This window comes from Lissotriton helveticus, chromosome 2_1 (assembly GCF_964261635.1).
Source record: "Lissotriton helveticus chromosome 2_1, aLisHel1.1, whole genome shotgun sequence".
Classification (NCBI taxonomy): domain Eukaryota; kingdom Metazoa; phylum Chordata; class Amphibia; order Caudata; family Salamandridae; genus Lissotriton; species Lissotriton helveticus.
The window spans coordinates 1190069522-1190096419 of NC_136059.1; the positions used below are offsets into that span (position 1 = coordinate 1190069522).

Genomic DNA, 26898 nt, shown 5'->3' on the forward strand with positions numbered 1-26898 from the left:
CTTGGCTTCGCTTAGTACGCCCACTGTCCCGTCCCAGGCCCTCTCAGGACTGGTGAAAGGTCCTGCCCAAGTAGCCAACAAAAATCAGACACCTTTTACACCTAAAACGCCGGGATTAAATCCCTCGGGGGAGGTAAAAAAGGGAGCGCGGCCTAGGCGCCCCATTCATCTTCCACCGGAGGCGTCCCCCTATATGGTTATTCTCACCGGGGTCCCAGAGCTATCTGATGGTATAGATGAACCATCTTGGTCTCTTCAAAACAAGGTTTTGCAGTGGCTTAGCCTAAACAGGCGCCTACAGCCCCGTTACTCGAGTAGAATCTCTACAGTTCGCAGAGTAACATGGAATGGGGACGAACGTAAAACAATACAAGGTGACTGTATTATAGTAAACTGTGACGATCCAACTACAGTTGGCTATATTTGTTCCTGCAATACAGGAACCCAATATGAAGGGTCCAGAGACCTGGTTGGTGTTTTGTGGTTACTGCTTACTAAGTCAGTGTGTACCAAATTATGTAAGAAAGAAAAATGTATTTCTAGAGTCCCCTCACTCACCGGGGTTGCCCCACGGTGACATGCTTCATCATTGGGGCCATCCCAGTTCTCTACGAAAAGGGGCGTGCTGCGACAAGGCGACTACGCTGGAGCACTGATTCTGTGAGATGACTATGTGTGGTGTAAGTGTGGTGATGGTGGAGTGGGTGTGAAATTAAAAATACCGTGCTAGTGGGCCTCAACAATTTATTTTGCTCCTAGTGTGGTATAGAATTAAAAAGGGGTAACACTGTATTCTAACTTTAATTGAGCTAGATCAGTGTTATGGTCGACATGTTTCAAGCTCCCCCAAGCTTTTCATCAGGACCATACAGGGTCCAGCCCTGTATTTCCACTCCTATATTCAAATGAAAAAAGTGTTTTTTTTAAAATAAATATTAATTATTTATACTGTACGCTGTTAATAATAAAACATGCGTGTTTTTCTGTACATACGGTTTGTAATCTACTCGAAATGCTGTAAAAGAGAATAACAGTTGTTTAGTGGCAAACACCCCCTTTCAAAAAAGGGGGGGAAACAACTCACACGCATCTCACTTCATCTAGGGCGTGGGTGTGCCCTGGGCACCATACTGGTGCGTGCTGGTTTTCAAACCGGTGTGGAAAACTAAAGCACTGTGAATCAAGTGGTTTAGTGGTTTCACACACAAGACATAAGACTTAATGTGACTAATGACACGACACACAACATATACACACATAAAGTAACATGGCAGATGGTATATTTACATAAACGAGTGTTTGGTTACACTCCATGGTCTTAGGCAAGGGCCAGCGTAGTCGCCTTGTCGCAGCACGCCCCTTTTCGTAGAGAACTGGGATGGCCCCAATGGCATGTCACCGTGGGGCAACCCCGGTGAGTGAGGGGACTCTAGAAAGAAATTTTTCTTTCTTACATAATTTGGTACACACTGACTTAGTAAGCAGTAACCACAAAACACCAACCAGGTCTCTGGACCCTTCATATTGGGTTCCTGTATTGCATATACTGACTGGAGGCCGACCTGGTTTGGCCTAACCTCCTTCTCCCTCCATTTTTTTGTTCTTATATTTGTTCCTGGCCATCACTGGAAAAAAAGGGGGGAATTGATGCTCAACGTCTCTCCTTCTTTTACCCTCCAGTGAATAGCTATCAATATTTCCCTACTTCAAATTGGCAACAGGCCCCAGAAGGGTCCTGGAATCTTGTGAGTAATAGATATAGAAACGGGAGCAGGGAGTGGCAGGCTCAGTCTTGGCACCCAAGCAGAGTTCACTTTCCTATGGAGGGATGGCGGGGTTTTCCAACCAGAAATCGATATGATTGTCTGGAAATGGTTGATGGACCGTCAGTAAACCCAGATAGCATAAACCAGGACCCTAGAATTTCTGGCGTTCTATCCAGTCTTGGAACACAATTAGATCCGACTGAAGGCCATACTATTTTACAATTAATCCCGACTACACTAAAAGCTAACAAGGTCAGAACTACGCTAGATACTTCTCCCGCCTATTCCTATACAATGGTGGAAAGATCCCCGGTGGTTTCTATCTGTACAAACGCCCTTAACTTTCACCAGTTCAAGGACTCTGACCACAGGATAGAGACCGTGGTCTCTTCGGTGTGTTCGCACACGCGTGCACCCGACCTCTCGTCAGTTGAAACTTCACCTCCTCAGCCAAATGAACTTCTGCTTACTACTAACCTGAGCTTTTCAATCTTGTACTGGAATGTTGCAGGTTTACGTACAAAAATGACTCTGCAGCCGTGGTTAGACACGGTAAATGAGCATCAGATAGTCTGCCTTCAAGAAACGTGGTCAACTACTCCCTATCATCTAGTGGGTTACAAAACATTCCACGTACCAGCTAGTCAGGGTGTCTCCGGTAGACCAAAGGGTGGACTGGTAGTTTATGTTGCTAATGCTCTGTCTCCCACAACAATATGCAGGTCTAAAGAGGAGCTGAGCTACCAAATTTTACAACTAACTTTTAATAATAATACTTCTTGGTTAACTTTTATAATAATCTTGAAACAATGGATTGTATAAATATCCTCAATGAAATTACCACTTTTTTAATAACTCAGCGCAATAAGTTTTCAACAACCCCAGTATATGTGGTCTGGGGTGGTGATTTTAATCTCCCACTGTGCACTAATTTTAAAAATGGAAACTGTGGCCTACTGGATGAGCACGGCAGTCCATTGTCTCACTTTGCACACACTATCTGCGGAAATAGTCTAAATGATTGCCTTTTTTCATTAGAGCTTGATTTCGCCAATGATCTTGTAGAACCTTCAACTGACTTTTCACCAACTTTTCATGGTAGGGGGCTGTCAAGTACCATCGATTACATCATGTCCTCCCAGAGTATGAAGGGTCAAGTGGCAAATTTCTGAACCGGGTCTGATGTCAGTAGTGACCATTTTCCCATTAGCGTCGTAGTTGTACCAAAAAATGTTTCCTTACAATCTAACATCACCAGTTTGTTAACACAAAATTCATTAACTATGAATAAGGTGAATGGCTACTCCGTTAAATGGGCAAAGATAGATCCAGCCATAATTACCGGGAGGGTTCTTGCAAAAGCCAGACCCTGGGTTCTTGACTGCTTAGCACCAGATTCTACCCCCCAAACAATCACGGCCAGTTTCCAGAAGATCCTGGTGGTAATCAGAGAGGAGCTCATAGGCAAACACATAAATAAAAAGTGTACAACTGAAAGATGGTTTAACCCGCAGTGCCGTAAGGCACTCTCCAATCTAAAGGCAGCCCTCCGCAGAACTACGAGGGACACTTTGGAAATTTCCAACCTAAGGAAACTTTACAACTTAGCCAGAGTGGAACGCAGGAGGGAAATTAAGCAAAACCTCTGGTCACAACTACACGACAGCCTTCATAATAAAGACCGCGCCCTCTTTTGGCGTGTTATCAGATCTCCCTTTCTGGCTGACTCATCGACGGGGCAGCATTTAGATGTCGCAGTGTCAGCAGCTGAATGGGTCACCCACTTCTCAAAAATTTTTGGGGTCTGTCAACCTGAGCCTCTCGGGGAGGACCGGCGTGGAGGAAGTAAGCCGGGGAGTAGCAGCTTCCCGATTAACATCTACTTCGACCATGCTGAGGTCACCAAAGCCCTTAAAGCGTCAAAATCCGGCAAGGCACCTAGGCCTGACGGTGTCCCGCTGGACTTTTTTCTATATAACGTTGACCTGTGGTCTCCACTCCTTACCCAGGTCTTGGCGGCAGCAACAACAACCGGGCTGATAGAATCATGGTCGACATCCATTTTGCTCCCTATCTTCAAGAAGGGCAACCGTAACGATCCCGCCTGCTACACGCCTATTTCCCTCCTGGAATCCATGGGTAAAGTTGCGGGTCGGGTGGTTTTGGAACGTCTTCAAGCCTGGGCCCAAACCAATAACATCATGACCGACCTGCAATACGGATTCCAGAAGGGTCTTGGGACCGTAGAGCAGGCCTTGAACCCTGCCCTCCTGATTGGGAAGTATGTGGGAGCCAAAAGGGGTAACATCTTTCTCGTGTATGTAGACCTCAGTGCAGCCTTCGACTGCGTCATGCACTCCCGACTATGGGCAATCCTTAGGGACCTTGGGGTGGACCCAGCCCTCATTGTTTTCTTCCGAGAACTTTACTCCGATGCGGCGACCTGTCCCCATCTTTTTCCATCACAAAAGGGGTCAGGCAGGGCTGCGTACTGGCTCCCTTCTTGTTTAATCTTTATACCAACGGCCTTGAGGTGGCCATGCTAGAAGGGAGCCAGGATCTACCTCAGATTAATCACCGCCCAATTCCAACACTGCTATACGCAGATGACTCGGTCATTTTTGCCAGAACATTGATCCAACTGCAAAAACAACTTAATAAATATTGTTCTTTTATGGGCTCTCTTGGCCTTAAAGTCAACATAAAAAAGACTTTTGTTATGCACATTGGCCCCAAGGTCAAGAATCCCAAACCAATTTTTGTTGAGAAAACAAGGCTGGAAAAAACATCTGTTTACCCGTATCTAGGCATACTGGTGGACGACACCCTAAGCTGGAAACAGACTATGGCCAGTAGAAAACTTCTCTTCCAGTGAGCAACAACGGCCCTGGTCTCCTTTTCCAGGAAACTCGGTAAACCAGCTCCCACGGAACTGCTTAAGATTTATTACGCAAAGTGTCACAGCTCTTGAGGCGGAAAGCCGAGAGCTAGGAACCACTCTACAAAAAGTTGATTTTAATAACTGTATAACGTGTTTTTACTTCTGTGTTCTTTAAAAACTTGCACTTTACTCACCTGGTGATTGACTCGCCGCTCAGCCGAGTGAGGCGCTGAAGCAGGCAGCAGGCAACCGCCGCGACCTCCCGGGCTCCGCCCACCGAATTAGGCCACGCCCCCCCTTGTATATCTAGGCGCGCTTTTTGACCAGCGCTGCTTAGAGAGAGCTCTTGAGGCGGAAAGCCGAGAGCTAGGAACCACTCTACAAAAAGTTGATTTTAATAACTGTATAACGTGTTTTTACTTCTGTGTTCTTTAAAAACTTGCACTTTACTCACCTGGTGATTGACTCGCCGCTCAGCCGAGTGAGGCGCTGAAGCAGGCAGCAGGCAACCGCCGCGACCTCCCGGGCTCCGCCCACCGAATTAGGCCACGCCCTTTCTTTCTGATATTTAAGAATGTGCTGTTTCCGGAGGCGCAGCGGACGGGCGCAGCGGGCGCGCCGGCGGTGTGCCGAAGGCGCGCCAAAGGCAAGCCCGTCTGCGCCCGTCCGCGACCTGACGGGACCAGGGGCCACCAACCCTGGTTCTCCCACTCCCCAGGGCAGGACATATAGCTCGACAGCCTTATACAGCATTGGAAGAACAGCTGTTGCACAGTGTACACATACATTTGCTCCTACAGAGCTTCCCCCCCGCTGCCCGGACTGCAATCATTCCTTTCGGAACACCCCGTTGGCCTCAGCTCAGAAATACAGCATGTTCGCACTAAACTGCCGTTCACTGCCAAAGCACTGCACACAAATTGCCATGCTGCTCGAGGAGCAGAAGCCAGACGTGCTCTTTTTAACAGAAACGTGGCTCACGGCTCAATCGGAGCCTGATATAGTCGCAGCCTTGCCAGCTGGCTACCACATCCTCAGACTCGACAGACCGGAAGGGAGAGGGGGTGGTCTGGCCATCATTATAAAGGACCAGTACCACTGCCGTACTACAGCAGATACTATCCCTGGCTGCGAGAGTCTGGAATTCTGCATAGAGTTCAACGCAAATAACTCTTTCTCAGGCACTTTGATTTATCGCCCCCCCGAGTCTGCAAAACTATTCCTTAGAGCTCTCCCAGAGATCATAGCAAAAAGAATTCTATCGACGGCCAATTACACGGTGTTGGGAGACCTCAACCTCCACTTCAATTCGCCGTCAGACCACACTGCTAAGGAGCTAACAGATGACCTTGGAGCCCTTCAATTGGTCCAGCTGGTCACAGCCCCGACCCATGAAAAAGGCAACCTTCTGGACCCTATCTTTAGTAATTGCCCGGATCTAATTACTGACCAACCCACCCCCCTTCCATGGTCAGACCATTTTTTGGTCCCGCTTACCTGTGTCACCTATAGAGTCCCCCAATTACCTCCTCAAACTACAATTAGGAGAAACTGGTCAAAACTCCCCGTGGAACCCTGGAGACGCGATCTAGATTCCACCCGTCCGCCACCCTGCCTAGACCCCAACGTGGCATACGGAAACTATGTAAGCTGGATCACGAAATCCTTGGACTCACTCCTCCCTCTTCGTAGATCGTCCTCAAAGCGAGTGCAGAAATCAGCTCCCTGGTTCTCCGACTCGCTAAGAGAGCTAAAACGCCTCTGCAGGCAACGAGAAAGAGCCTGGCGTTTAGACTTTCTCCCGGAAAAAAAGGCATCCTATAGAGCTTACAAAGAAGGGGTCAGGGCAGCCCAGGCAATCTACTATTCCGACAAAATCTTTGAAGCTAAATCAAAGCCCAAGGAAATTTTTAATATTATAAAACAATGCACCAGTGTCGTCACTGTCCCCCATCTGGTCAAGACTCAAGAGCAATGCAATGAACTGGCGGAATTCTTCCACAATAAGGTGTTGAATATATACTCCACCTTTCCAGCCACGGCCTCAAATCATGAGGCGTCCGACTCATTCCACCTGGAAAACTTCCCCCTCCCAGGCCAGCCTACTCTTGAGCCTACCCTTGATCATCTCCCCCTTTTAGACCTTGACACTTTAGACAAAGTGGCACGCCAAGTCAAGTCGGGCTCCCCACGCGACCCAGCTCCTCCAGAAATCTTGATGCAGGCAGGCAAAGCCACCCTCCCGGTAATCTTGGAACTGCTAAACCTGTCCTTATCTACATGTACAGTCCCCATTGCTTGGAAGCAAGCCATGGTACGGGCGCTCCTAAAAAAACTTAACCTAGACCCTGATGACCACTCCAACTACCGCCCCATCTCACTCCTTCCGTGGGCTGGCAAGGTGTTGGAGAAATACATAAATGCCCTGTTGGTTCAGTTTCTGGAGAATCACTCCCTACTACATACCTCCCAAACTGGCTTCAGACCAAAACATGGGACTGAAACCGCCTTATTAGCAGTCACCGAAGAATCTCGAAGGATACTGGATCAGGGAGGATCAGTGGCAGTGATCCTCCTTGATCTAAGTGCTGCCTTCGACACGGTCAGCCATGCCACCCTGCTGAACCGTCTCCAGAACATCGGAATCTCGGGAGATGCATTAAGGTGGTTCAGCTCCTTCCTAGCTGATAGATCTTTTCAGATCTTTGACGGCGACACAACATCTACCAGCAGGCCTCTCAGCTGTGGAGTACCACAGGGCTCGTCTTTGAGCCCTGTATTATTCAATGTATACATGAAACCGCTGGCTGGGGTAGTCGAACCGTACGGCATCAAAATCGTGTCGTACGCCGACGATACCCAGCTAGTGGTTTCATTGGCCCAAGAAAACAACAGGCAATCCTCGGCCGGCCTGTTGAAGTGTCTGGAGAATGTGAGGGAGTGGATGACCAACTCCTCCCTCAAACTGAACGGAGGAAAAACAGAGCTCATGCTCCTAGGCCCAGCTTCACCAGTACCCTTTACTTCTTTGTGGCCCGGTGGTCTAGGTGTACCCCCTATTCCCAAGGACAGTGTTAAGAGCCTGGGAGTATGGCTAGACAACAAGCTCTCTTTCTCCACTCAGGCCACCAAGCTGTCCGCCATTTGTTTTGGCCTACTTAGGACACTGAGGAAGGTCCTTCCACTTTTGCCCCTAGACGCCAAGAAGGTGGCGGTACAAGGCCTCATCCAGTCCCGTTTGGACTCAAACAATGCTCTCTACCTAGGGGCACCTGAGATGACCCTTCGGAAGCTGCAGGTGGTACAAAATTGCGCTGCACGTACCATACTCCAGATTCCACGAACCCAGTCAGCCAGACATGGACTGAAAAGCCTACACTGGTTGCCAGTGAGGCAAAGAGTGGCATTCAAGGCACTGTGCATTACGCATCGGGCCTTTTGGAAGACCGGATCAGCAATTAACAACAGCCTTGTCACCCCCTACCACCCTAATAGGAACCTCCGGTCTACGGATGCTTTTCTGGCAGTTGTTCCCAGAGTGAAGAGAGCCAGGTCCGGGGGTAGGCTGTTCTCGCTGAACGCCGCCAAGCTTTGGAATGCCCTCCCCCTCGCTCTTCGGTCCACACCCGATCTGCTTTCATTCCGTAAAAAGTTGAAAACAGTACTATTCGCCAAACCCCTCTAGTCCTTATCTCCCTGCTCCGTCACCTCTCTGTCTAAACTCAGCGCTTGGACGCCCCTGGGCAGCAACCGCGCTCAACAAATCGATAAATAAATAAATAGCCACCTATGGCGCGGGAGTTTGGGGATATGGTCCAATAGATCCAATCCAGACGATAGGGAACGGGTTTGTCAAGTATTTGTTGGCGCTCCCACAAAGTGCGCCAACATATGCATCCCATAATGAGCTAGGTATGGACTATGTTATTGACACCATTCGTTGCCAACCTATTCTTTTATGGCATCGTATATGGACAAAAGCCGAGTGCCACCTAACGCGCTCTTTGATCATGGACTGTATGGACTTAATAAACTGTCAAAAAATTCCATGGCTAGTTTATGTGGGGAACTTCTTTAGAGACCTTGGTCGCAGCTCCTTCTTCGATGACCCACCTAGTATGGAGGATATCTCGAGAAAGGCGCTAAAGAGGATGTGCTTGGGTCACCTAAGAGAACTTCGTGCCTCAATTGAGATCTTAAAACCCACTAATTCCCAAATCCGCCCAGTCCAGACTGATATAGGCATGCAACCGTACTTATCGTTTCACCTGTCCAACCACGAGAAATATCTTTTGACAAGGTTTCGCTTCAACTCTTTCTTTCGTTTGGTTTCTTTTCCACAAACACAGAGCTGGTCAGTGCCAACACGAACTGCCCTTGTGACGGTGTATCCCCCCAGTCAACAATCCATACTATCTTGTTTTGCAAATTCTATAAGTTACCACGAAAGTCCTGAATTCTACCACTCCTCCGTTTAATTGGCCTAAGGTCGTGTCACCCAGCATTTATGTCTCTACAGTTCCTGGATTCAGAATGCTTTGCAAAGTGCATAGTTACTTTTTTAAAAGCTTGTATTACGATCCGTCGTGCTGTTGGCTAATCTCGTTACATGTTCACATATTTTATTTTTACGTATGCAACTGTTATCTTTAAGTTTTATATTTGTTCTCGTAGTATATTTTATTTAATCATTTTTAATTTATTTCTGATTCTGATTCCGCTAGTAATATCGTTTGATTTTTTATGTATTGTGGAAATTTTATTTTTTGTTTTGAATTTTCTTTTTATTAATTCGCTGTCATTTTTTATGTACTTTTTATGGTTGCAAAACAAGTGGTAACCGAATAAAAGATTATGAAATGAAATGACTATTTGTAGATGCCATCTTGAGCTCCTTTCACTGTAGAGCGTGAGCAAGTCTCCAACTCATCGCCAAAATAAATGTAGTTACGGAAACATAGGGGATAAAACATCATGCAAGAATACTACAGTTTGTCCAATCATCCGACTTGGCAGATCTCCCAGACATATCTGAGCATTGGGTTTGCGAGACTCAAGGCAGCGGCGGCTCCTGCCCCCCCCCCCCCCTTTCCTCCCAAAATGGCAGGAAAGGAGAAAGAAAACAACACTTGTTTTATTTTTCCTTTCCTGCTGAAATTGAAGGCAGAGCCTGAGGGATTACGGCACTGAGGAAAGTGGTAATGCACTTCCTTCACTGCGCATGATGGTTTTGCCGGCTGTCTCAGGCCGGCCAAACCATCATGCTCCGTTAACCACTCTCCAGCCGTAGCTGCATGGCTGGGGTTGGAGAGAGCAGGCACAGACTCCCAGTCTGTCCTGGAGCGCTGATCGAGGCGCTCAGGCCAATCCTGAAGCTGCTCTCACATGATTATTAATTTTTAATTCCCCCAAACACTGGCCATTTCTGATTAAAGGTCTGGTAATGAGCTCAACATTTAAGCCCCAGAGAGTGCCACAAGAAGACATTTCAGCGCCACACAAAGTAAGTAAAGTAAATCATTTTTGTTGTTTCTAAAAAGAAAATAGTTGAAATAGTTTTCTGTATTTTGAGGAAGAAATAAATAACCCTCATTGTATTGGCAAAGCATAAATCAGTGCCCAAAGCCATGAATAAGGCTTTAGCAGCTAGGTAGTGTTATGTGGTTTGAAATCGGCCTAATTGGTTGAGACCCTCTTCTGTGAAAATTCTTACTTCCTGTCATGGGCCATGGAAACATTCTCTAAAACGAGTTGCTCTGAAATGGAAGATCCCATGGCATAGATAGTTGTTGGAAACGTTAAAAAGCGTTAAGTGACTGAAGAGAGTAATCTCTTGCTTGTTACACGTAATGCACCGGAAATTTGCCTTAAAAATTGTATCCTTCATTATAAATGTACTATTGTAATTTGTATTGCACAATGTTTCTGACAGGTCTTCTGTTCTCGTTTTCAGGCCTGCAAGTCGAATTTCTGAAGTGAAAATGAACGGCAGACAGGGTAAGTGAATGGAAATGTGATTATAAATCTTTTAATAATTTGCATTTCTCATATTGTTTTTCGTCATTACATCAAACACAAAAAAAGGTGATGGGAGGAATGCCTACTAATAACCTAACCACTGGTAATCGCTCCCCCAGTCAGTGGGAACTTAGAAAGTTTACCTAAGCCTTTTTCTATTAATTGAAAGCACACTATTGCTCATTTTCCATGACCAAAAAATAAGTTAAATCCAGACCATGCTCATGGCCGCCAGAAAAAAGTGGCAAATATGATGCCAAAGACCACAGATCCAGCAAGGTTTATACCAATGAAGAAAATGAACAAACAACCATAAACAGAAACTGAAACTCATTGTGAAAACTGATTTGAAGTTTTGATCCCTGATGGATTGATGAGGACATTGAATGACTAAAGCTCAGGGACCATGCACTAAAAACTTCAAGAACCATTGAGAACTTTGTCCAGAGAGAAAACAGAGTCTATAACTCCTTGGAAAATACTTGTGGCAGTGTAGCAGGTTTGAGAACCAAACCTGGGGTTGCAGACAGCCTAGAGTTTGTTAGGGAGCTCAATGCAGCATTGTTTCATGAGGTATGGTGTATTGGTCCAGTATTTGTCCTAAGCTTCATGGATTTTCACAGTGTTACCAGAACAGTAAGAGACCTCTATTGCACTCACGCCTTGAGTCTAAAGCTGCAAAGGTGATCATAACTCCGTAGCTTTTAGTATAACTTAGGGGCTGTAACAGACTCATTCATGATATCTTTCAGAGTTCACCGGAGAGTAATAAGTCATCCTGAAGAAGCTCGTTTTGTTGTCACAGATCCCTGGGTAAAAAAGCTTCCCACCTGTCTTTGCTGACATTTAGTGGAATAAGGACTTTATTCTGGGGTCCTTCAAAATCTTATTGACGACTCTTCAGTATTTACTAATTATAAAGGTAGTGAAATGTGTATGTGTATCTGGCAGAAAGGGAGCAATTTTTCACTTTTTTTCGTAAATGGAAATAAGCGTCCCCCAGCGTCATTATTATGTTTACCTTGGAAAGTCATCTCATAAACATTAACATGCATCCAACAGATGATCAAAGCAACTAAGAGATTGGCGCAAGCAAGTGAAGGACTGTTTACGTTTACATACAAAAGCTGGTACCTGGTAATAACACCATGCCTTAAAATTTACATGGGGAAATCTAAAGCAGTGCATCTCTATCGAAATATCTTAAGGAGATCTAGAAATATTGAAACAGTACCTATATATAAGACAACATTTTACCAACAGTTGTGGAAGTCCTAGTGAGCACTTCCACAATGCTCTTATGTTTAGAGTTTGAGATGTTCCTCAGGGGATTCCTTTACTGCTCTCACCTCAATTATGTCCTAACCCAAGAGACTCTCAGTCATTATTTTTTTCGTGTCATTATGGCCACACATCAGCCCTGAGAATTCCTTAAGCAAGTTCAGAAAGATTGAATTCAATAAAATTGTAATGGATTACCAATTTTCTCAGCCCATGAACTGTTGTAAAACCTAATTAAGATGAGTGGCTGGAAAAAGATGTAAAACGAACTGGAATTAATTTGATAAACCCATTTTAATGCATTTCACCCTTTCAAATTCGCAGATAGATTGAAACACTATTTTATGGAAGCCAGGAGAGAGTGGCAGCACTTGCTCCTAACAAGCCTTTGTTTTTTAAATTGGTGTTGGCTATAAATAGTAAATCCTGGAAAGGTGTGACAAAAAAGGATTATAATCATTGGTTCTGGTGGTGTAGCCCTTGTGACAAACATATCCTATTCAGTTGTTTTGTCCACTCTGTTACTCAGTTACCAGATGACCATGTTTCCAATTCTTATAAGTTCACTCGTTTAGAAATTGTTTACCAGCTTTTCTTTATTTGACGGTGGTAAGCTATTTGCCCAAAGTATACTTTTTACCTGCTAGTAAGCTATTTGTCCTAGCATACGTTTTAACTGTTGGTAAGCTATTTGCCCAAGCATGCTTTTAAGTTTTTACATGTTGGTAAGCTATTTGCCCAAGCATGCTTTTAAATTTTTACATGTTGGTAAGATATTTGTCCAAGCATACTTTTTACCTGTTGGTAAACTATTTGCCCAAGCATACTTTTTACCTGTTGGTAAGCTATTTGCCCAAGCATACTTTTTACCTGTTGGTAAACTATTTGCCCAAGCATACTTTTTACCTGTTGGTAAACTATTTGCCCAAGCATACTTTTTACCTGTTGGTACGCTATTTGCCCAAGCATACTTTTTACCTTACCTGTTGGTAAGCGATTTGCGAAAGCATATTTTTTATGTTGCTTGGAAACGAGAAGATAACACCGCACTTATTTTACAGTTCCATTATTTGTTTACAATACTTGTGATATGCGATATTTTGAGGTGGATTACTGTCCATAGGACGCAGTGCCATTCAAGATGGTAGCAACTCTAGATTACAGTGCTGTGATAATGAATTTACATTGCCCTAAGATCTATTGTGGTGAAGTAGTGCCACTAGGATACAGTGCGTTGTGATGGGTTATTGTCCTTGGAATTCCGTGCATCCTGGTGTGTTATTATCTCCAGGGTACTATGCAGGACGGTGGATTAGTGGCATTAGAGTGCAGCTTTGTTTGGTCTGTTAGTGTCCTTGTGATGAAGTGTGGTCAGTGCTCAAAGTCCACAGTGCTGACTGAGGAGTGGGTTACTGTCCCTAGGGTGCATTACAACACAGCGGGTTAGTGTCCCTATATGGCAACAGTTTGTCAGTGGTCTTAGGATACACTTCAATATGCTATGCTAGTGCACCTATGTTACACAGCAGCGTAGCAGTTCAGTAGGGCTAGAATAGAATGCAGTTTGGTGGGTTAGTGCCCCAAGGATGCATGTCATTGTAATGGGCCAAGGGCCTAGGAATGCAAACAGATCACTTTTGCTAGGGTTCAATAAAATGTTGTGGTGTGACTAGGCTAGTCTGGACCGTAACTTTCTCTAGAATGCCAAGGCTTTAGAGAAGTAATGCAATGTCCATAGGATGTTGTGAAGGCTGTTGAGTTTGTGTCTATTTGTGAAGGTTGGTGATTTAGGGGCCCTAAGGTACATTGCATTGTGATGGGTTAATGAACCTACAATGCAGCGCAGTTTGGCACGTTAAAGCCAACATAAGGAACCTCTGTGTAGTCTGTTATTGTTCTAGTGGTACAGTGGGATGTGTTAATGTCACACTCTACTTCAGTGCATTGGGTTGGGTTACTGAACCCCTGGTGCATTGCATCATGGAGAATTAATGTTCATATGTTCTAATGTAGTGGGTCAGTTTTGTTGCAGTGCGTTGCAGTATGCTGCATGGTTGCTTCTAGAATTCAATGCATTGTTCTCAGTTACTGTGCCTAGGATACAATGGATTGTGGTGGGTTAGTGCCTGTAGGATACAAGTCAGTGTAATATGTTATTGCCCGAACAGGTTGTATAACAGATCACTGTTACAAGGATTTAGAGTGACGGGTTATTGTCCTTAGCATGGTCATTGTGCATAATTGATGCTGGCGCGAGAGTAAAGCTTCAGCTAGACTTAAAGGAATAGCAATCAGAGGCAGAAAACAACGCACATTTCCCACCATTTGTATGTGAATTTGCACAGAGACTCCTTTGTTGTGCATACCTCTTTGAAGCAATGAGAGATAAAGTTGTTCTCAGCCAGGCCTTAAAAAGAAAAACACCATCATGAACTATTTTTGCTGTAGCATTTCCTTTTTTTGTTTTCCATATCTCACATGACCAATATGGATGACAGTGCCTAAATATTGGGTATGAAAAGAATCTGGAACAATTAACATCTACCATATGTTAGAGAAGACCATTAGCATGTGTCAATTTGAATATCTAGAGCAGTGGTTCCCAAACTTTTTAGAACCACAACCCACTTTTCAGAATGACAAACGTTCGCGACCCACCTAACTATAATGGACATCAGGGGCGTGATTTTTTAATATTACTAAAGCATCATGTGGTAGTGCATTGCCATTTACAGACAGCGTATTTTCCATTGAAATGGTCATTAACTTTTCACAGACATGGGGTCTTGTTGCGATATCAGTGGTCCAAACGCTGGACCGCCGTTGCAATGTTCAGGAGAAGGCCGCTAAGCCAGCAGCATTCCGACTGCCGGATTACGATAACACCACCAGGCTAGCGGTGTTGTGTCGGCGGTGCCACGGCAGCGGCATGCTTCAGATCATAGAAAGAGCCTAAAGCATATGCCGGTGCCGTGGCAGCGGCACTTTCATGTCAGTGCACTGTGTACCATGTACCATGCAGTGCATGATATACAGTGCACGCAGAGGGGTCACAACTAGTGCCCTCATGCACAACCCCCATGGGCAAATTTGCCCTGTGTCCTGTTTGGGGTCCTTTCCCTGCCTTTCCGTCTACCTTATTGCAGCGTGGTCCCTGCCATGAACAGGGCAACGGAAAGGCAGGTCATGATCAGCACAGGTGTGCCGGTATCTACACCGCCGTCATTGATCACCGCTTTCCCTACAGCTGCCCGTCGGGATTTTGGATCCTGGTGGTGGTGACAGTCTTGCATCAGGCTTATGGCAGTTCTAACGCCAACCTTGTATTCAGGCGGTCAGATCGCCACTGCGGGCCTGGCAGTCTAGGGACTGCTGTACTCGTAATCGGGCCCATGAACATTTACTGATTACTTAAAAAATCTGTTTCCAGCACACTCAGTATTACAACAAAATGTGCTTCATTTTTGCTTTCCTAAATGCTGAATGATTACATTTCATTTACAGGTAATTACATTTTGTTGTCAGTTGAAAAAAAAAAATGAAGCCAGTGATGTCCGGTATATTTACCACGGAGGGGGCGGAGTGCCTCCCACGCACACATACACTCTCACTCACACCCCTATATTTGCACACACACACCCATCCTGAATGAAAATGCTCCTTTTGGCCAAAACCTGAGATGAATTGATCAATCCCAAAAGGCCCGGCCCAAATTTGAAGACCTCTCTGATCTAGAGTAAATCCAATGCAAAATATTAGTACAGTGTCTTTAATCCAGCTTTTATTTATCCTTAGAAAACAGCAAAGATGTAAAGCAGCACGTGCCAATGTGGCAACAAACAGCTCCAGGTCTAGATAGCAGCGACAACATGATTACTCCCAGCAGGCCAATGACTATTGAGCAGAAGCGGAAACCCATCGCAGCATTAAACGGAAAGGCCCACCTACGCTTCGCCAGCTCTTCGACATCAACCGGAAAACCCTCGTTGGAGGATAAGGAGGTCAAAGAATTGGGTGCAAGCGAGGCCCGGGCTGCGAATTCTCCTGTTGTCTCCCGCTCTATGCAAACTCAGTAGATTACACTCCTGATAAATGCCTCCACACTATTAGATCTCACTGAATTTCGCCTGTTGTGATTTTTTTCCCTTAGCCTGATTCTCAATGACGTATATGTGTAGAAATATTCTAAATATTATTAATATTCATATAGAAACAGGAAAACAAAGAAGTCATGACTTCTACCATTGACTATAAATGGAGATACAAAATTACCTGGCTGTATCTATTAAGGAGACAAATTGTGGATTACTGATGTAGTGTGATGCACTTCTTCAAACACTGAAAATATGTATTGTTCTCTGTATGCAGTAACGTTTTTGTACATGATGAGATTTTAATATACATGGCTGTGTTCTACGAGATGGTAAAATGTTTAAGAAATAAACACTCCATCAAACAGAGAGAATAGGATACTTCGAAGGTTTGTTTAGTCTTCGTGAAAGGGTTAGGGCACAAAGCTAAAAAAAAAAGTAAATATCGAAAGAAAGGCCACATTCCATGTACATTTATGAAAGAAACCAATGCATACTTTGTAAAGCATTGATTAATTCACGGTTGTCATTCAGTGCTAGCCAGGAGTAGCAGCTGCTGCACTTGCTTTCCCTTTGTTACTTAACCTCTGGCATATATCCCTAGCTACTCCTGGTCCCAGAGGTCAACCAGGCAACAACAGGAAGGGAAAGCAAGTCCCTCACCAGCAAATAGGAGGCTGGCTAGCACCTTAGGTAACGGGGTAAGGCATCAATCGTGTGATGTTCAGGCTCACAGTGGCATTCTTGCTTCCCCTAAGAGTTTACAAGTACCCGGATTGCCTTTTGGCTTACCCTTTCAATACTGCATATGCATCAATGGACTGTTAGAGTGTGATTTAGAAACGTTATGGCAGCTTCTAACTGTAGTTGAGATGAGAAGTGAAGCTCAACTTAAGTTTAAAATGCTGTGCTCCAGCAACCATTCATGGTATTTATATTGCTTTTGTAAATTCCTGGTTTCCCCATCTTAATGACCAGGGTGATGGCACAGTAGTGTGACCTATGTGAGCAGTGCTGGTCTCTGGTTACTTGCTCCAGGGCAGACGCCTGGAAACCATGAAAGGTTAAAGACCATGGGGCAGCTTTGGATGAGGAATAATGGAGCAACCATCAACTATCCAACCTGGCAAACAGCCCTAAGTGAACACACACAATTTTCTTGAAGGTAAGTAAATGACATGGGGCCCTCCCAGATCCTTCTGGAAACAGTTTGGCTGTCTCTCTACACTTACACTATACATAATGGGGTGCGATACAGAGCCGCCCTTAGCTCCAGCTTTTGGCCGCCAATCTTCCACTGGGCTAGTTAGGCTGAGATAAACACACCTCACCCAATACAGAAAGGAATACAAACCTTGACTCCCCCCCCACACACACACTCACACACTGGATTGTGCATAGGCCACGTGATACTCTCTGCTCACGACTATCAACAACCAGGAAATTGCACACCCAAGACCTTCTGCTTCGAGTAGTTAATGCACAGCACCGAATTAACAAGTCTGACTTCTTCACTATGGCACCCACGCCTTTGCCTTCCAGAACTGCCCGTTGCCCCAGTATTGGAACTTTCATCGATTCCCATGCTTTTGTATCATTCCCAGTCGTCAGAATGGGAGTCTCGGTAACCAAAAATAACATAGCAGTAGGTACAAAAGAGAAAGTAAAGGCCTAGGCCTCATTCCCTTTTGTAGCATATCCGCCTCTTTTTGTAAGAGACCAAACTAATCATCAGCCAATCAGAAGAGCCTCACCCCTTAGAACCCTCCTGAAGGAACCTCAGAGCCTTAGATTTTCTACCGCACGTTGTGCTTAGGGAGTCTCCTTTGAGCTCTGCTCAATCTCAACTCTTTACAAGTGTTTTCTTCAGGATTTCTCTTCAGAATTGTTGGCTGTCCCTTCCAGGATGTGTGATAAGGAGAAGAAAAAGGCACTTTTTAAGGCATGCTTCACCTGTGGCAAGAAAAGATTGTTTGTTGAGGATAAGCATAAAGATTGTATATATTGCCTCTATCCCGATCATAAGGCTGCGGACTGCAAGATCTGCCACACCTTTTCTACCAAGACCCTCCGGGACCGTGAGAGTAGGCTTCTTACCTGGCTCCAGAAGTTGAAGTCCAGAAAGAACACAGTTTCCAGTGGCAGTGAAGACTCTTCTTCAGCTTCATCTTCAAGAAGGTCAGTCAAAAGGGGTGGGGTTTCTCCTTCACCTTCTGTGGAGCGTCCATCTATGGCCTCAAAAAAGACCCCCAGAGAGTCTGAGAGCCAAGGTCCAGTCGAATCTCCTTACCACGGTGAAAAGGAGAGGGAGGGACCATCTACACCTTCTTCTGGGACGAAGACTGCTCCAGCCTTCAAGAAACCATCTTCTCGGTCTTCTGAGAAGTCTGGCAGAAGTTCCAAGTCATCGACGACGCAGCTGAAGGCTTTGTCGACGAAGGCGTTGAAGCCTAACGTTAAGGTGGTGCCGTCGACGCTCGTCGACGGTACAATCTACGTCGATGGGGTCGTCGACGATAGTGACAGCGCCTCGTCGACGACGGCAGCAACGACGAAGATTTCGTCAACGGCGGTGACGACGACAGTATCGTCGTCGAGTGCTTCAACGGCGACAACATTGACGACGGCGGCAGCAGGAGCGTCGACGATCTCGTCGTCGACGACGCCCATCTCGTCGTCGAAAGTTCGCTCGTCGACAAAGTCTACTCCGTCGACAACGCCGACGACGGCAGCATTACCAGGAACAACTCCATCGTCGATGGGATCATCAACGATACTGTCGTCAACGGAAAGAATCACTATTTCCATTAGATGGATTACACCTGACATGACGTCCCCGTGTAGAGTTACCCCCTTACCTCCAGCTTTGCTCTTGGAAGAGGATGATGACGACTCAGATGAGGAGGACCAAGACTCATATGGATATGCAAACAGTCCTTCCCAGCTTCTAGTAAAATGTCAGGAGACGGATTCCGAAGGAGAGTACCTTCAGGAATGTGGGTATCAACATTCTGCTCAGTCACAGAAGTATATGAGGCAGGAGATGGTGTCTGTACCATCTTCGCTCTTGCAGGATCTCCACAACATCCTGCAGGATTACAAATCCAGATGTTCACAGCATGCGGCTATTCCGACTATGCAAGGCCAGCCAGTCCCTATGACCCCTGCACTGGTTTCTCCAGACTTGCCGGCTCAGGTGATATCCAAGCCGCGAACACCGGTTCGAAAGGTACCTTCAATACCACTGGACACTCACGATGATTCCTCGAATGAGGATCTAAACTTTGATGGCAGACCTAATCAAGGCGTAGAATGGGACGAGTATGTCATCCCAGACCCGGCTTCACCATGTCCGGATCCGGTGGACTCACCTCCGGTGGATATCGGGGGGTTCCATAAGTTGATGGAGAGGGCCTCTAGCAGATTTCAGCTACCAATGCCTTCTGTTACCACCAAGTGTTTCTTATATGACTTTAAAGAGCCATATAAGAAGGTTACTATATCTATCCCCATTGTTCAGCATGTTTGGGAGGAAGGCCTTAAAGCAATGAAGAACCCAGCTACAGTGGTCCCTGTACTACCGCGCCTCGAAAAGAAATACAAGGCACCTGAGAATGGTCCGGCGTCTTTGACAGGGCACCCGAAACCGGACTCAGTGATTTCGCAAGCTGCACAGAGGAAGTCACGCAACCCATCAGCTCCTTTAACAACTCCTCCAGATAAGGAAGGCAGAAGGTTAGACAACGCTGGGAAGAGATTTTCTTCTATGGCCAGTCTTTTGGTGCGGGCACCAAATGCCTTGACAATATTGGGCAGGTATGATCGCCAACTATGGTGTGACATTTCGCCCCATCTAGATCAACTGCCTCAAGAGTCAAAAGGCGACGCAAAGAAATTTATACAAGAAGGGGAGGCAACGTCAATGGAGATAATTGATTGTGCCATGGACATCGCCACAACTGCCTTTCGATCGTAGCTGATGATGCAGTTCTTCGTCACCAGGGATGGCTCAGGGCGACTTGGTTCAGACCTGAAATCCAGAATAAAATCCTGAATCTTCCTTTTGATGGAGAGGCGTTGTTCGGGAAACATATCGATGACACTCTCCAGGATATCAAGAAGGATACCGAGACGGCGAGGTCTCTGGGTACACTTCAGTACAGAAAAGCTCCTTTCAGAGGTGCCAGAGGTGAGAGTACCACGTACAGAGGCTCTTACCAGCAGCAACGATACCCTTCATACGGATCAGGCTCACAACAATACCGCCAGCCTTATCAACAAAGACAGAGCCAGTCCTCGAATTTCTCTTGATCGAATAATAGAGGAAAAAAAAAATCACCAAGGACGGGATACGTCCAAGAGGCAATAGCGGCATCCTGGCTCTTCCTACTGTGCCCACCTCCACAAGATCATAGGTAGGTGGCAGGGTATCTCAATACCTTCAGAATTGGTCCAAGATAACATCAGACCGTTGGGTGCTAAACATCATTCGAAAGGGCCATACTTTGGAATTCACACAAATCCCACCATCCAAGCCCCCGGCCGACATCCCATCAAAACATCTATGTCTCCTGCGGCTCGAAGTTCATCAGATGCTCCTGAAAGGTGCTATAGAGCCGGTCCCCTCCTCTCAAAGAGGGGAAGGATTCTATTCCAGGTTCTTCCTGGTGAGGAAGACGCTAGAGAAATGGCGCCCAATTTTGGATCTCAGGGAGCTCAACACCTATCTCATTTCCCTTTCCTTCTGGATGGTCTCCCTTCAAGACATACTACGTCTCATAAATCCAGGGGATTTCATGGCCACGCTCGATCTTGAAGATGCGCATTTTCACATACCTATTCACCCTGCACACAGAAGGTTTCTACGGTTTACAGTAGCCAAGAGCCACTTTCAATTCAGGGTTTTACCCTTTGGTCTTCGCTCAGATCCAAGAATCTTCACCAAGGTGCTGGCACCCGTGGCAGCGTTTCTACGGAGGAATCACTTTCAAGTCTTCCCTTACCTGGACGACTGGTTGCTGAAGGCTCCGTCCAGGGAGGCTGCGAGGGAAGCAGTCAATGCATGTACAAACCTTTTTCAGAATCTGGGTCTTACTCTCAACAAGGAGAAGTCATTTCTGGTTCCGTCAAGGACTGCACGTTTCCTGGGGGCCATCTTGGACTCAAATCTCAACAAAGCTTTCCCAACCTTAGAAAGACAGGAAAAACTGCAAACTATGGCACTGGCCTTAAGAAAAAGAAGGTATCTTACAGTACGCCGTTACAAATCCCTTCTGGGAGTGATCTCATGCATTCCTCTGATTCCTCACTGCAGATTGGGGATGCGCCCTCTTCAAGAGCAGCTCGACATTCAGTGGCAGCAGATTCACTGTTCGTTCGACGACAAAGTGACCATCACCTCAACAATGAAAAAAGCTGCCTTGTGGTGTACAGAGCAGGAAAACTTATCCCAAGGTCTATCCTTCGTAAGTGATCCGTCTCCTCAGGTTGTGACGACGGATGCATCATTGGACGGCTGGGGGCAGTACTGCAGGACCTTCATGTCAGTGGACATTGGTCTCCTCAGCACCGTCTTCTTCACATCAATCTACTGGAACTCAGGGTGATCAAGCTGGCTCTTCAAGCATTTCTCCCTCACCTGGGAGGTTCAAAGGTTCTCATCCAGACGGACAACACCACGGCCATGCATTACATAAACAAAGAAGGAGGAACCAGGTCTCTCCTGTTGTCTCAGGAAGCTCAGGAATTCTGGGAATGGGCTATCCTTCACAAGATTTTGCTGCAGGCGGAACATTTGCCAGGGATCTTAAACGAACATGCCGACAGACTAAGCAGACTAGCCTCAGTCAGTCACGAGTAGGAACTGAACCAAATGGTTCTGGACAAGGTTTTCCGACAGTGGGGCAAGCCCTCAATAGATCTATTTGCCACTCCGACCAACAAGAAATGCCGGTCTTATGCAAGCAGACTTCACCATCGAGGATCATTTGGGAATGTGCTTTCGATAGCCTGGTCAGGTACATTTGTTTACGCCTTTCCCCCCATTCCAATGATACCGAGACTTATCAGGAAGATCAAGGTGGAGCCATGCAAGATGATCTTGGTAGCTCCGACTTGGCCGAGACAGTTCTGGTTCACGGAACTCCATCTGTTGTCGCTGGCCCCTCCTCTTCCCTTGCAAGCTATTCCGGACCTTCTCACGATGTCCGAGGGGCAGATTTGGCATCCGGATCCAGCTTCATTGCACCTGACAGCATGGCTCCTAAGCAGCGAGAATTCATGAACTTTCCCATCTCGAATGAAATAAAACAAGTTCTCTCCCAGGCTAGAGCTCCTTCTTTGGTGCAGGAAAGAAGGTGTTGATGCTTTCTCTTCTCAACCTCATCAACTTCTGCCTTATCTTTTGTCCTTAGCTAAAACAGGACTGACGCATTCATCCATAAAGGTTCATTTAGCGGCAATTTCTAGATACCGGCGTGCAGCATCTGGACCTTCTCTCTGGTCTTCAAGAATAATTAAACAATTTCTCAAGGGATTGTTTCGAGTTTATCCCCCGGTGAGGCCTCCACCTCCTACCTGGCAACTGAACTTGGTTCTCACGCAACTTATGAAGGACCCTTTTGAACCTATACATCGGGTGGATATAAAATTCCTTTCATGGAAATTGGCTCTCCTTCTTGCCCTCACTTCTGCAAGACGCATTGGGAAGCTACAGGCTCTCACGATTCAGGAGCCGTTTCTCCAATTCAAGAGGAATACTGTAATCTTACAAACTAATCCAAGGTACATACCTAAGGTACCTTTGGACTTTCACCTGAATGAGCCAGTCATTCTTAAATCTTTCTTTCCTCACCCTTCCATACCAGCAAAAAGGTCACTGCATTCTCTGGACGTGCAAAGGTGCTTGAAATTTTATTTGGATCGCACCAAGGAATTTTGTAAATCCTTGCAACTTTTCATTGCTTTTGGTGGTCCTCGCAAGAGCCTCCCTCTTTCAAAACAAAGTATTGCGAGATGGATCTCCAGTGCCATTCTCTATTGCCACTCAACAGCGGATAAGCCGCTGACCAGCAGAATTAGAGCACATTCCACAAGATCTGTGGCTTCTTCGTCAGCTCTCTTTGTGGGAGTGCACATCAAAGACATTTGCAGGGCTGCAACATGGAGCAGCGTGCACACCTTTACGAAGCATTACTGCTTGGAATCCTTGACGCAAGAGGACACGGATGTGGGCCAGGCAGTCCTGAGGAACCTCTTCCACTGATTGGTGAGCTTTCCTTTCTATCCCTCCTTCCTTTTCTGCACATTTTGTGTCTTTGGAATACTGATGACTTTTGCAATGTATGTTTATGCCACAAAATGTGCTGTATTGCTTACTGCTTGCTACTCTGATACAAAAGCATGGAAATCTATGAAAGTTCCAATACTGGGGTAAGAAAACAAGTTACTTACCTGTAACTTTTGTTCCCCAGTATTGGTAACTTTCATAGATTCCCATGCACCCACCCTCCTCCCCAAGGAAAGCTCAGCCTCCAGCAGATATGGTTACTGTTACACAACGGCTGCGAAAATCTGAGGCTCTGAGGTTCCTTCAGGAGGGTTCTAAGGGGTGAGGCTCTTCTGATTGGCTGATGATTAGTTTGGTCTCTTTTACAAAAAGAGGCGGATATGCTACAAAAGGGAATGAGGCCTAGGCCTTTTCTTTCTCTTTTGTACCTACTGCTATGTTATTTTTGGTTACCAAGACTCCCATTCCGACGATGGAGAATGATACAAAAGCATGGGAATCTATAAAAGTTACCAATACTGGGGAACCAAAGTTACAGGTAAGTAACTTGTTTTCTTTCAGCTCTACATATTTGTCTTTCGAACATCTCACACGTGCCCTTGAAAATAAGAGGTAAAATCGACATATTGTCCTTTTTACATAAGTGGGCATGCTCATTCTCTACAAAATACACCAAGAAAACAGAGGAGGACCATCTACACCTTTGAACACGCAGCCTTCATCCAGCACTGGGGGAGAGTGGGATGTCCTGCACCTGATAAAACCATGGAGTAAAAAACACATTGACTATCCAAAAGGAAAACAAAGGCAGTGTGGCCACCTTTAGTGCACACATGGTGAGAATGCATTGAATCTCAACACCCTTGCGTGTAAAGAACAAGCCCCAGATACAGAGCAAAATAAGGAAACAGTGGGGTATAGTTACAAGGGGATGGTGTCATCAGAACGTCACATTCAGTGATGTTCTGTTGGTGCTATGCCCATCTCCATATTTACTTTTTTGTGGCTTAACACCACCTTTGTAAATATGACCCCTTTACATGCATTACTTAGCGTGAAAGTGGCATGCAATGGGTGTTGCTGTGGGCTTTCCACTGCAAGACCCAAAAGCTGTTTGACTCTGCCCCAGATCTACAAGGATCTGTAAATCTGAGGAAGAGCCAAAAACGAATGCCATGCAATAGCAGGCGTTAGAATGGCGAAATGAGGAGAAATACTTTTATTTCTCCTCGTTTTGGCTTTTTCTATGTGAATACATGGAAAGAGCAAAACGCCATGAATGATTGTTTATGTGCAGGAAGGTGTTCTTTCTATGTGTGCTGCATTCTGCCCCTTCTGCACCTTTCTGCACATAAACAATCGATCCCTGCAACGCAGGCACCCTTGCACTATGGTGCAAGGGTGCCTGCAAGGGTGCCTGCATTGGCGCTAGGCAGTTAATTGTAGCCTTAGGGAAGACACAGGGGTATTGTTGTAGATACGGTGAAACCCTGCGTTTTGAAAATGTACGAGCGTGGTGCTGCCAATTTTGGCTCCGACATTTCTTTGTACGTATGCCCCTATACTTGTATAAATATCACGTTTCATAATGGTAGGAAGAGTGCCTAATGTTAAGACAAAACCATGCCTCAGACACAGCATGCCATCAAGTTCCTCTGAAGTGCGTGTGGATTGCCACCTGCACATAGAAAGACGGAGCAGCTGATTCAAATTTCTGCTCTGTGTTTCACTAATGCGCTGCCCAAGGCATAGCATGAGTTTGTGGCTGCCCTGTGTGCAGCACACTATTTGTAATTCTTAAAGGTGCTCCATAGGGTAAACAGGCACAGTGCACCCTGTCTATAATAATGGCCTTGATTTTATAATGGGTGACACAGAACTCCAGATATCAGAATGCAAAGAAAAAGATCTGAATTGGAAGCAACTTTCTCAATGTCTGCCTTTCTGTCCCTCTTCCTGTGTCCTTGTTACCCTGTCTGCATCTCTGCGTTCTGTCGTGGTCTTCTTATCTCTGTGTCTGTCACCTGTCACCTCTGTGTCTGTCATCTTATCGCAGGTCCTGGATTCCTTGGACCTGAGGGATGCATACTCTCATACTTTGGTACAAGAAGCTATTATTGACCCAACTAATCCAAGCCTGCACCTTGCAATCTCTCTTTCATTCATTCCTCTTTCCTTGAGTATGGCAAAATGATTAGGCTCACCGAAAGCAGTTGAAGGTTTAAGTGATGGATATCAGCTGGACATTCTTTAAAAATTAGTTATAGTCATTTTGCTTTACAATTCCCTATTTCTTAGTGCATAAGTTTGTTTCAAACCAATCCACAGTTTAAATGCTTCGTGTGTGCAAGACTATTCACTATGACAAACTGAAAAAAGCAAATATAGAGAGCTATTTACAGTAAAAAAAATGGTTTGGTGGGATGAAAATGCCAACCTGCTCTGCGTTAGGTTTTGGAAGGTTGACTTTTTTTTTTAATCAAACATTCATTGGCATTTAATAACATGTCAACAAAACACATGGCTGTCTCCATTTTAAAACCACATCCAGCATCCCCACAACTATTGCATACGCTGCATGACAGTGGTACAAAGCTATGTAGAAATCAAAAGAGGGAGGGAAGAGGGAAATGGGGGTCATGACTCACCCTCCTTATATACAATGTTGCAATCAAGAGATTGTCAACCTCGAGTCATCTAGGGTGGGCCCACTGGGTATAGGGGAATGGCCTTTTTCTTAAAGGAACTCTCACTGAATGTTATCCAATGACATGCTTCATCATCGTGTTCTTCCCAAGCCTCTGAGAGTTGAGGCACGCTATGACCTCTTTGCTCACAAGGGGGCACTTTATTAAGGAAAAAGGGTGTGGGATCTATATCAAGTAATCTTTAAAAATACCTAGGTGGTGCCCAAATCAGTATTTATTCACATGTCCGTCTGACAAGGCTAAAAAGTGGGGAAGACAGGCTAGTTGGAGTTACTATCACTCCTTGGCCCTTAATCAACTAGTTTCTACCACATACCCCAATCCAGAAATGTTCTCTGGAGGACCTATTCCAGTTGATGAATTATATACTCCAGTCTGGTATTACCGGCAGCCCTTATCTGCCTGATTCTCAGAGAGCTTTCTCACCCTGACGAAGTACTAGGAACTGCTGTTTTGGAAACGCCTTGCCTTTTATTCAGCTCAGTTATTTTAGTCAACAAAACGTTCACTCATGTCCAGATGTCTCTAAACCTTTCTGGCTCTGAGTAAGAGCCTGATTCATAGTGAGGAGATGATTAGCATCTGAGCCCACTTTGTACTGGTCTCCCAAAAGTGAGAGTATTTGGCAGATATTGAGGAAGGGCCCTGATGCAAATCCACCAATCTCCCCCAGAAGAGATTTGCAGGCTGTGAGCTGAATCTTTTATTTGTAAAGCGAACGGCTACCCCAACGGGCACTCCAAACGATAATAAGCAGCAGATGGTAGCCAGCACAAATAGAATAGCCAGCTTTTCAAATGCTTTAGGAACTCCACCAAAAAGGCACACACAAGAAGCTTCAGAGGAAGGGTGTGCCGCAAGATGG

At 45.6% G+C, this 26898-nt stretch overlaps 1 protein-coding gene across 1 annotated transcript in view; it reads left to right on the forward strand.

Moving 5' to 3' along the window:
- Positions 1-16397, forward strand: part of LOC144819668 (uncharacterized) — a 510454-nt gene extending 494057 nt beyond the window's left edge. Inside the window, exons 9-10 of the mRNA XM_078677472.1 lie at positions 10601-10644; positions 15742-16397. Of these exons, the coding sequence (XP_078533598.1) occupies positions 10601-10644; positions 15742-16022 (325 nt within the window). The 3' untranslated portion in view covers positions 16023-16397. The remainder of the gene's footprint in view (positions 1-10600; positions 10645-15741) is intronic.
- The last annotated feature ends 10501 nt before the right edge of the window (positions 16398-26898 follow it).